The 11,736-nt window shown below is 53.9% G+C and overlaps 1 protein-coding gene across 1 annotated transcript; it reads right to left on the bottom strand.

Annotated features, from left to right (window-relative positions):
- Window positions 1–735: 735 nt before the first annotated feature.
- Window positions 736–11,338, bottom strand: LOC122381419. The gene is made up of 3 exons (XM_043365555.1): window positions 7,957–11,338; window positions 7,424–7,570; window positions 736–1,240 (listed from the first exon to the last, which is right to left on the bottom strand). The coding sequence occupies exons 1-3, from the start codon at window positions 11,263–11,265 to the stop codon at window positions 1,061–1,063; spliced, it is 3,636 nt and encodes a 1,211-aa protein (XP_043221490.1). The 5' UTR covers window positions 11,266–11,338; the 3' UTR covers window positions 736–1,060.
- Between the last annotated feature and the right edge of the window lie 398 nt (window positions 11,339–11,736).

Genomic DNA, 11,736 nt, shown 5'->3' with positions numbered 1-11,736 from the left:
TTCATACTGACCACAGACAACAGCGCTCTCATATACCTGCTCCAGGCCACAACGGAACCCAAATAAATGCTCCTCACGACTTGTGACTTGTGGGGGATGCATTGAGGCTGCTCGGTTTCGAGTTCGAGGTGCGGCAGTTCGAGGTGCGCCCGGGGCCCGAAATACCGCACTGAGCCATCTGTCTTGGAGGGCAATGAAAGAAGGGCAAAGCCAAAAAGTGACCGTGGTCGGTCATCGACCTCGACTCGTGCACTCGGTCGGTTTGTACCGTCATTGAGATGGGAATCAAACCGCTGAGTGCCGAGCAGCTGCGAGCAGAGCAGCTCAAGGATGAGCTGAGCAGTTGGAGCCGATTGCATATACGATTAATGCATAATGTAGTCTGAAAGTACCGATGCGTCACATCAAGCATATAGGCAGTAGGATGTGTACGCGTTTCATGATAGAAGAATATGCATACTACCGCGTAACTTCTTCGTCTTTCCCAAATCAATATTAATTATTCTACCTCGTTTTTAAATCAGTGGCCGAAATCCAACGAGGAACGCAGATTTGGGAGTAGGTGGGTATTGGCGACCAGACTCAAGGAAAGGTTTGTGGCGACGCCCTGGAAAAGTGTCCCTAGAAGTTGTGTCCCTAGAACCGTGGTGACGCCGCTGATAGCCAGCAGAATGAGGCACGGAAACGCAAAGAGGAGAAACGAAATGACTAGAAGCCAAATACAACTTGTTCAATCACGACTTAGGTATATTAGACTGGTAACAGATGGAAACGCAGAAACATCATATGAAGCATAAATGCTGAACACTATTTGACACGTTGATAGGTATGTAATGCTTCAATCGAACAGTTGCAGCAACAGCTGGCTGGCAGATATGTGAGCTGATGAGCTACTGGCCCGGCAGTGCAGTCGGCCGGGTTCAGCCGCGGTCGGCCGGGTTCAGCCGCGGCCGGCCGGGTTCAGCCGCGGCCGGCCGGGTTCAGCCGCGGCCGGCCGGGTTCAGCCGCGGTCGGCCGGGTTCAGGCGCGGTCGGCCGGGTTCAGGCGCGGTCGGCCGGGTTCAGGCGCGGTCGGCCGGCGGCAGCGGCTCCATGTGCGCCCAGCAGACGCCGGCCGCGATGGAGACCGGCAGCGGCACCAGCAGCGGCTGCCGGTGGCCGGCGGCGGCCAGCAGCGCGTCCAGCCGGCCCACCTGGCGCTCCACCAGCGCGCGGAACTCGCCCAGCCGGCCCTGCGGCACCTGCCGGGTCAGACGCACCACGGCGGCTCTCAGACCACGGCACAGCCGGCCGCCGCGCCGGCACACGCACTGCCACCGAGCGGTGGCCGCATCCCAGCCAATCACTGCACAGGTGCACCAAGTCAGAAGCAGTTCAACATTCACATAGATATGCAGCAGATATTCAAAATCAACGACGACTTTGATTTCGCTTAAAATTTAAATCAGGTAGATACAGCCCTCTGCAAACTGCGTGGTAGGTATTCTTTTTTTTCAACAAAACCGAGAATATCGCGGATACTATGCTATCGGTCACTCGGAAATCGTAACAGCAAAACGCGCGAGACTCCGCACCTTAGATGGGCATTACCATCGTATTCATTTTCCATCCAGTTTGGCAACAAAACCCAAAAGCTTATATTTGCCCCCAAAACAAACTGTTGCATTTTGTTGCCACACAAAGCATATACTTTGTTAAGTGATAGACCCAATCGAAGGAGTGGAGCATGGTGCCTCTATTTGCAATGAATTCCGACCGACAGATCATAGTCTTTGAGTTATTACCGGTTTTGTCGAAAAAAGAATACCTACCACGCAGTCTGCTGAGGGCTGTACCTGTAAAATACGTAGGGTAAGGAGAGGTAACTTCGTGAAATCCTCAACTTTGTGATTCGCAATTTTTTAGAAATCCGCAAATTTGCAGCGCTTTCAATCATATCATCCTGTGGGGCTCGGGCATTAGGCGGAGTGACTTTTTGGTAAGCAGTTGTCCCTCCTTCGGGTTATATGGTGTAGGTAACCTAAAATGCATTTTTCGAGATCAATTCCTCTTTTTCTGGGTTTATTTAACCCGCGCCCCGCTGGGCTATTCAGCCATACGCGCCCTGCTGGGGGGACAGATTCTGCCCCCTTGTTTAACTTCCGAACCGATGGTCGTAGAAAGACGGGGGAAACGTCAATCGAAAGCTCTCAACAAGGCGGATCTTTATAGCCGATTTTTTTTTTGCTGAAGTAGGTGGGAGGTCAGGTCAAGGTCTGGTCAAGGATACAAAATGCAAGTCTCTACAGTATCAGCGCGGGTTAAAGGAAATAGTTCACTTTCCTGAAATTAGTATTTTGCTATGGATTTATGTTTTTTTATGCTCAAAATGATCAGAAAATAAAACAAAACGTTTTTGTAAAAAGGATTATTTTCTATATTTTAGTATAAGAAGAACTATATTCTACATAAAATAATGTTTGACGCGGAAGCTTATTACGCGTTGACCAATCATATTGCGTAGGACAAACCCATCGGCTGTAAGCAGCATTCTGATTGGCTGACGATTACGTGACTGCATTCCTCAGCAAGGCACGCATTCCTCTGCAAGGCACTCTTTTCGGAACGAAAAATGGAATATCTTCGTCTAGGGTGATCGTTGGGCCGTAAAAGCTTCTGATTTGTGCTAGTCTCAGCGCAAGCAACAAAACTGCTATTCCAGTTCCAAACCCCATGTTAAAAGTGAACTATTTCCTTTAAAGGAATCAAGACGTAGGGGAGAGGCGGGAGAATTGGGACGCAGGAGAATAGGGACACGCCAATATCTAAAAAATGGACAGCATCCTTGCACGGTTATTGCCTTTACCTTTTGATTCTATGTGTCATGCAACGATGGGAAGCCTTAGCAACCCTTTTGTGGGCGTCGTTTGGGCTGTGCTGGCTGAGCACCAAAAAACTTGTTTTTTCGAGTGCTATTCTGAGTTGTCTGTGCATTGCATATGACAAACTATCTTTCTTTCAACATGTTACGATGTTAGATTAACACCGTCCTTATGCGATTGCTAGTTTCTATGAACACGCTCTGTAACTGATAAATGACAAAAAAAATGCGTGATTTGTTATGGCGGTGTTGTGGGAGAATAGGGACACCAAATGGTAAAAACGGTAAAGTGGTGCAAAAATATGTGTTTTTACCTTCGTGTTTTGGAAGGGGTTGCAGCTGCACCCTTAACCACAAATACATCAAAGCAAAGACCAGAAAGTCTTACTCTGGTAGGAAAATGTGCATTTTATGGGAACATCGTAATCGTGAAAGACGATCTCGGCATTTAACGAAACAGATAGTGTGAAGATAAGTTCCAATGTATCAAATGATTGCCTATAAACATAGACACGACAAATAATTCGAGAAAGAGTCATCCCAATACCCGATTTTTATATGTCCCAATTCAGCTTCGTGTCTGTCCCTTGTCTCCCTGCATGTGTCCCTATTCTCCTGAAAATGAGTGTTTTTGTTTTTGTCCACATATAGCTACATCATTGCACAGGCTCGCTATTTTATGATGGCATAATGCAGAGAAATGGTGCGACCTTTTATTGGCGCTGCGCAAAGCAGCTTGGCTACAATACTTGCCAAATAATACCTCAATGAACATGGCCTGAGAAATAAGTCCCAATTCTCCCGCCTCTCCCCTAACAAAAAAAGTTTAACATGAACCTAATTTGTCTATCAATTGGCTATCTCGATTTTTTGAAAATCTTGGATTTTAGCCCAATTTTTTCTAAAAAAAAACTGACTTTTGGGAAAATAGGATTATAAAATCCAAATTAAGTGTATCCAAAAAGCCGGAATATATGTCAGAGAAGTGGTCTATGTCCACCTACATACCAATTTTTTAGAAAAATCGGTTCAAAACTGTGGGAGTTATTCAAAATTTTATGATGTCACGACACACAAATTTTTTTATAAAATGATTTTTTGGGAAGTTCTAGATCTTGTACGGAAACAAAAACAGCACCATTCGATTCGCCGTGAAAAACTACATCAGATAGACACCTTTTTAGGCCTTAACCCGCGCCGGGCCGGTGCTCTGAGATTCTGCGCCGGGCCGGGGGGTGTCTGAACACCCCCGAACACCCCCCCCTCCTTACTCGGCTCCTGGGCCACGTAGCGACACGCGGTAAGCGGCAATAGAAAGAACCTCCATAATAGGGACGAAAACACTTCGGTCATTTTTTGGGTCAGGTCACCAGAGGTCACCGAAGGTAAAATGTTGACTTTCAACATTTTGGAAACTACCAACGGCTATCTCGGGAACCGATAGAGCTACAGCGCTGCGGAAAAACGCATTCGATAGCCCTTTTACAGACCTTTCTGATTTTAATGTTCTCAGATTTGACCTCAGGTCAACGGTTTAGCCTCCAGAGGGCATAAACTCCAAAAATAGCCGTTTTTACGAAAAGCGTTTTTTCGGCAATAACTTTTGACTCAAAAGAGCCATGGCATTAATTTTGCCAGCATCCTCTTGTCGAGACGCGTCGATTGAACTATAATTTGACCTTGAAAGGTCAACTCGAAAATTTGACCTCAGGTCAAGGTCATGACCTGACCGGAAAAGGTCATACTGCATATCAGTCGATCCGCAACGTCGATGCGAACACATCTAAGGCGTTTTCAGCGCTCTAGCACGCCTTTATCAGATGAAAAACTGTTAGATTCTGTTCGTGACCTGAGATGACCTTGAGGACATAACGAGGGGTCAGTTACCATTTTCCGGTTCAGTGTGTCAATTTTACCTAAATCATGATGTTTGAGAGTGTCTAGACTAGCGTTCGTGCAAAACAGACGCTTTTCAATTTTCTCCCATTGACAGGCCGCAAAATTGACCTGACCTTAAGTCACCGATATCAAAATTCCGAGATATACATTTTATAGATAATGTTGCTCTTATCAATCGCTGAAAGTTTGAAGGCAATCGATCAGTCGGTGTAGCTATGACGAGCATTATTATTTTTTTCTGAGGTGAGGTCACTTGGCGTGACCTGACCTACCCAGTAAACATGCCGACGTCGGCCCGACGTCGGGCCGAGGCTCGGCCCGACGTCGGCCCAACGTCGGTTCAACCTCGGCCCGACATCGGCTAGACGTCGGATATGCCCGCATGTTCCGACGTCCAGCCGAAGTCCAGCCGACGTCGAGCCGACGTCGGGCCGAGATCGTTTGCCGAGGTTGACGAGATCGTTTGTCGTTGGACCGACGGGGCCGACGTCGGCATGTTTATTGGGACAATGCGCCAAAAATATCAAACGGCGGCGGGATTCGAGCCCCCCAGTCGCCGACGTCGGCATGGTACTGGGACAACACGCCAAAAGCGTCGGCCGGCGATGGGTTTCGAACCCCGTGTCATTCGAACGCGATGTTAGTGCGCTAACCACTACACCACGCAGCCAGCTAACGGCTGTGGTTTGTTTTGTTGCCTTATGCCCTTTCGGTCTGACAAGACCATCTCAGAGCCGGAAGGATCATAATTCATAGGATGGAGACATTGGTCTTCTTGGCGAGCACCCTGGGTCCAGTTCATATAGAGTCCCTGGTCCCATTGCTGTTACGTGACACTTATTGGAAAGGGCGACCCCACAATGGATTCATATAGCCACTCGTACACACCTGCACCAACGTTTCCCAAAGTGTCCCTTTGATAAGTGTCACTTTGGCAAAGTGACACTTGCCGACTGGCCTTTCTATATGAACTGGGCCCGGCCCTGGTGACTGGTGAGTTGCCGGGGCTGAGCCTGACCAAAGGATAGGCCGAGCAGCCCCCAAGCACTCACCGCACCCGGCTACGGGCGAGCTCGGCTTACGGGCAATCCCAAATGGGATAAAGTTTCCCGTCCAGTCCGGATCAGGGGGTTGCGGCGTGGAGGAAGATTTGTCCTGAGGATATTTTGAATACAGAAGCTCTTTATGAAACATGAAACATGTATTCTATATTATTTTAATGGTCAAAACAGCGGTCGATGTCGGTCCGACGTCGCCCCGACGTCGGCCCGACGTCGGATGGACCTCAGCAATTGATCTCGGTCCGACGTCGGCCCGACGTCGGCTGGACCTCGGCTGGACGTCGGAACATGCGGGCATATCCGACATCCAGCCGACGTCGTGCCGAGGTTGGACCGACGTCGGGCCGACGTCGGCATGTCGATGCCGAGTTGCCGACGTCACCCCGACGTCGGCCGACGTCGGGCCGACGTCGGCATGTTTACTGGGTAAGGCGACCTGGGTCTGAAATTTTCACAACATGTGCGGAAAAGATGCACGAACAGGGAGCGCCGCCGTTTTTGAGATATCTGCGAGACACCGCAGGGGGGTGTTCAAACACCCCCCCGGCCCGGCGCGGGTTAAGAACATTGTTATGTACCTAATACCAAGGCCCTAAACACAAGGTTGCACGGACTTATTTCTACTAAACCTACCAGAATATAGTTTCACGGTTGATTATTTAAATAATTATTCAATCAAAATTTATTTATTATTATCTCGTAATCATTTATAAGCAATTTTATAAATCAACTTTCAATTTGCTTGCCTTTTACTAGCAAAATAACTTTTCTAGTATTGGGTCAACATAGTGGTGTAGCAGTAGGAACCACATCTGGCAAAACCCCAATGCCTACATACAGCAGAAAAGCAGCCACCAGGTGTCGCCACAGTCGCCACTTGGTCGCCACACAGATGTCGCGCGCGTCGCCAATCGCCACACTACCGATTTCCATAAGGACGCATATGTACGGATATGTATAGGAAAGTCGCCCTTAAGGATTACGCTTACATCCTTTGCTTATGAGGTCGGTGGTTGGAAATTGGGAGGGGCTGAGCTATTTTCGACCACGGATATGCCTTTATCACATGGTGAGGAACATGCTGATAAGCGTTTTATGCGTCATAACAGCACAAAAGTATTTTTAATCATTTTTCAAAAATAGCCGTTCTGCCGTATCTTTCAGTGCAAGGTGCCGTCGGTCATCCCCGACGTGACGTCACGCAGGGAATTTGCCAGATTTTCCTACTAGACTTCGACACCCCCTGCCTAATACAACCTCTCCTTTGATAACCCTAATCTTGTTATTCATCGGTGACACGACCCTCTAAAAACGCTTGAGAACGCAGTACGCAAGGAGGAATGAGCATTCATTTTACGAGCATTTGACGGGCATGAGAGTTGGGAGTCAGTATACCTGCCAACCCCACCCCTCTCATGACAGAGTCAGTAGTCACCACGGGGACGCGACTTCTGCAGGCCGCAGCGCCCGGGAAGGCTCCCAGTGCTAATAATCTCAAGTGTTGTACTGTTGTGTCAGCATTATCCCGACGGTAGGTGGGTGGGTACACGATGCATGGATCGCCGCAGAAATGGCCGTTCGCGCGGAGCACGTCGGCCGCTAACCTCCCAGAGAAGCTCGTCGTGAAGCTGGGCCAGAAGCGGCACGTTGGGGGCTGCCTCCGCCACCGCCACCATCACCAGCTTACACAGATCGGCCGCTGAGCCCTGGATCACGAAGTTGACTGCCTGGCGTTCTGCTTGACTGCGGGCCTGTGAATGCAGAACCATTATGGTGTTCCATGTCCATTTGACCATAAAAATGTTACTATCAGTTAGTCACGACTCACGAGTCATGACGACTCGCAAGACCGCAAAAAGCTCAAGCGTCTTTGTACTGCTGCTATGGTTGCACGGTCATGTATGTAGCTATGATGTCTGCTAATCATATTTGGCAGGCAAGACGTAGCAGTATTGGCTTTGGGTTTGGTATTTAGGCACATGCATTTAGAGCTAACGGCGACAAATCGTGTATGTACTGTGTAGACATATTGATTAGCGACATTATCTTCGAATCAAGCGCAAGTTCAGATGGGTGCAAAGGTCGGCTCTCACGTATGCAGTTAACCGATACCTAGTGGGCGGGCGCGGCCACTCACCAGGTGCTGTGACGACATGATGGCTGCCACCCGGCGGCGTCGGCCCAGCAGCGAGCTGACCAGGCCGGCGCGCCGGCACTCGGCCACCACCTGACTGCTGAACGCGCCGATGGCTGGACACTGCGCCAGGAAGCTGTCCAGCGCGCGCTGCGCCTGCTGCGGCTCGCACTGGAGCACCTCGGCCAGACGGTGGCGGCCGGCGCCGTACATGGCTGCGTACACCAGCCGCTTGGTGCGCTCGCGCTGCGCGTCGTCGATGGCGTCTGCCGGCACTCCTGTCCACAGCGCCGCCAGCTGCCGGAAGATGTCGCCGCTCGGAGCGTCGCGAATGGCGGCCATCAGGCATGCGTCGCGAGACAGGTGTGCCAGAAGCCGCAGCTCCATCTGACAAAAGTCCATCGACAGCAGGGTGTGCCCGGAGCGCGCCACAAACGGCGAGCGAGCCAGCACGGCGCTGCGGTCGTCGGTGTCGCCTCCGTCAGTGGTCAGCGCCAGCGGCCGTTTGGGCACCGACTGCAGGTTGGGCGCGGCGGCCTGCACGCGCCCGGTGGCGGCCGCCGTCTGCAGCCACTGCGGGAACACGCCCCCGCCACGCACCTGCGCCAGCACGCCCTCCACGTATGTCGACTTGAACTTGAGCAGGCGCCGGTGCTGGATGACCAGGCCGGGCAGCGGGTGGGCGGCCAGCAGCCGCTGCAGCGCCTGCTCGCTGGTCGACTTGAGGCCGCGCTCGGTGAGCGGCACGCTGACGCCGGAGCGCGCGTCCAGCCGCAGCTCGTCGTACAGCAAGCGCCGCAGCTGGGCCGACGACGACAGCGAGAACACGGTGCCGGCGGCCCGCTGCGCGGCCGCCTCCAGACAGCGCAGCTGGCGCTGGCAGGCGGCCGCCGCGGCGTGCAGGCGCGCCACGTCCACCTGCACGCCGTGCGCCTCCATGGCGGCCAGCACGGTGGCCAGCGGCGTCTCGACCAGCTCAAACAGCGCCAGCAGGCCGGCCGTGCGCAGCCGCTGCGCCATGGCCGTGTCCAGCTGGGCCAACTGGCGCAGGTCGGCGGCCAGCTGCTCCTGCCGACTGAGAGCGGCGTCCCGCGCCGCCGTACCCGACTGCGCACCCAGCTCAGACAGCACCTCGCAGAACTGACGCGACGGACGGTCCGGCTCCAGCAGCCAGTCCGCGATGGTGAGATCCCTCAACCGCCAGCAGCGAAACCCGTCCGCTGCTCGGACGCCGCAGCGCCGTAGCATAAACAGCAGCAGCTCACGGGCACCCCAGCACACGCGTCTGCCCGCGCCGGCCAGCAGCGCTGCGGCCACCGCTGACACGGCGCCGGTAGACATGCCGTCTGGCCGCAGGCGAATCGTCACCCCGTCCAGACGGCCACCGACCACAGCGGCCACCAGAGCGGCGTGTCCCGGCAGCAGCGCGCCCGAGCGGCGCTCGGTCACAGGTCGCAACTGACTGCCCCCGTCATCGTGCTCCAGACAAAGGCAGACGCACGTGATGGTCGGTTCCTGCAGGGCGCGAGCGAGCGGCTCAGCGCACTCGGCAGTCAGCGAGGCAATGGCCGAGCCAGATGACACGGCCAAGAGCAGTGCGGTGAGCTCACCTTCGTGGCGGGTGGCTGTGCGGGCCCTCTGTCTGTCTGGAGACTCTCTGGGCCTGGAGGTGACTGTCTGAATGTGTTCCACGGACAAGTCTGTCGTAGGCCGGGTCGTTACTCGGCATGTTTGCCGACTGCTGCGAGAGTCAAGCCGTTCTTTCCGCGATGGACTGTCATCGACTGCAGGCGTTCCACTGCTCGGAAGTCTCGCCCTCTTGGACCGTCGGCCGTGGAAAATCGGGTACAGTGGTGGCCCCATCAACATGTCGTTAGTCTTGCTCGCTTCTTGTCCGCCGCAGGAAGTGGATCCCTTCGTGTCAGTACCGGCGGCCACCAAGGAACCAGCTGGCTGCTTAGCCGTCTTTGTCATCCCGTCGGACCGCCTGACTGGGTCGAATGATGGCCGGACTTTGGGAGCAGTCCTTTTACCGGCACTGTCTGCCGCTGCAGTAGCAGCCGTCTTGACCGGCAGCGGAGAAACAAAATCCACCTTTTCACGTGTCTGGCTGTCACTACTGTTCAGTACTTCGTGTTTGTCTTGATCGGAGTTGAGCACTTCACTATAAACTGAAAACCTAGCAGGAGAGCTCGGTCCTCGTGCAATAGAGCCATCAGAGTGCTCAGGAGCCGTAGTACTCTGGTCATGACCGTCTATACATGTTCGGTCCGAGGCAGTCTCGGATAGTGATGGTACCTGTTCAGACAGCTGCCTCTCGGGGCTGCTGATCTGGTCGCCGGCTGCCTGCGGGCAGGCGGTCAGTCCGAACGGAGAGAGCAGCGAGAAGCACGGCACCTCCGCAGAGCGCGGCGCCGCCGCCGTCTGCCGGTGACTGGTATCGAGGACGGCCTCCGCGGCAGCCTCCTTGGGCCGCGGCGCGCCGGTGTCGGCAGCCGGCCGAGACGGCCTCCCGGCCCCGCTCGTCGTGTCGCCCTCAGGAGTACAGGTGAATCGCCCTAGCCGTGTCTCAGGGGTGCGGACTGGGCGGCATTGGTCGAGCGAAGGACACTCTTCCGCACCCAGCTTCGGGTTGGCACCGTTAGCAGGTGAGGATGATCCAGTCGCATCGGTATCTCTCTGAAGAGACGGAACTTGTGATGGCCCTTCCCACGTCTTCGGGGGCCTCCGTTGCATTAGGAGGCTTAGCCGAGTCTGGCTGGCAGATATGATCTCGTCAGCGAAGTTGCACGGCGCTACGCTAGCGGGTGTACTCGTATACTGTGGGGGCCCCAGTCGGGAGGAGGAGCAGGAGCGTGCTGATCGGCCGTTCGCTCTGGAGAGGCGTCTGTCACACTCAGTCACGCTGCGTGGCACATTCTGTCTGTCGCAGTCGGGATCTTCCGCGCGTGCGCCGGCAGAAGCGGCTCGGTGTGTGGTCGTCTCAATACGTTGATGAAATGCGGGCCTTGCAAACCGATCCACAGGGTCGTTGTAATGGCGTGCCGATTTGTGCGGGCAGGAGCCACCGGTGCTCTGCTCCAAGTGCCAGTACCGTATGGGTCCAGTGCGCGCCGGGTTCCGCAAGGGTCTGTCTCGTGAGGGTCGACGCGATGCGAGCGGAGCGCACCGCGCACCGACCCGGTGGTCACCTCGCGCGGCTCCGTCGGGTACTGCTGCCGAGCGCGCCGGCTCAGCGTCCGCCTGCCACCGGTGCTCTCGAATATACCGCCAGACGCGCCGCGCCGATTCGCTCAGCGGCTCAGCAAACATTATCCGAAGCGCTGAAACACAATCATCTTTCGGTATAGACTAGAGGTGGCAAAATGTGGACCCGGGGAACCGGCCCATAGACTCAGTCTGAACCCTTATGACCGATTCCTGGAAATTTTCGGGCGGGTCCAACCGGGTCCTGCCATCAATCACACTTCTCACATACTAAATCAGAATGCAAAATATGGAGTTAATAGAAAAAAATTATTTGCACATGGTATGTTTTTTTTTTAGATTGTGAATGTGGCTCATCAGTAGGCAGGTAGGTATAGGGGAGAACCGTGCAAAACGCCCCCTTAACCCTCGCCCGTATAGGGGGGGGGGGCCGGGGGTCGAACGGACCCCCCTTGGTTTTTCGCGAATAACTCGCGTAAAAAGCGGCCGAGCGCGACGAAACTTTCTGTACCCTCGCGTTCATCAATTTCACACCTACCCTGAAAATTTCATGACCCTGACCCAAATGACCTTTGA

Source organism: Amphibalanus amphitrite, unplaced genomic scaffold (assembly GCF_019059575.1).
Source record: "Amphibalanus amphitrite isolate SeventyFive unplaced genomic scaffold, NRLGWU_Aamphi_draft 000010F_arrow, whole genome shotgun sequence".
In the NCBI taxonomy this organism is placed as follows: Eukaryota; Metazoa; Arthropoda; class Thecostraca; order Balanomorpha; family Balanidae; genus Amphibalanus; species Amphibalanus amphitrite.
The sequence above is the reverse complement of the archived record's forward strand: the minus strand, read 5'-3'. Positions and strand labels throughout refer to the sequence as shown.

Coding starts and splice junctions, on each gene's coding strand:
- LOC122381419 (XM_043365555.1), bottom strand. CDS start 11,265: ATGTTTGCTGAGCCGCTGAGCGAATCGGCGCGGCGCGTCTGGCGGTAT. Junction 7,571..7,956: donor TCATGTCGTCACAGCACCTG/GTGAGTGGCCGC, acceptor CTGCATTCACAG/GCCCGCAGTCAAGCAGAACG. Junction 1,241..7,423: donor ACGACGAGCTTCTCTGGGAG/GTTAGCGGCCGA, acceptor CTGACCCGGCAG/GTGCCGCAGGGCCGGCTGGG.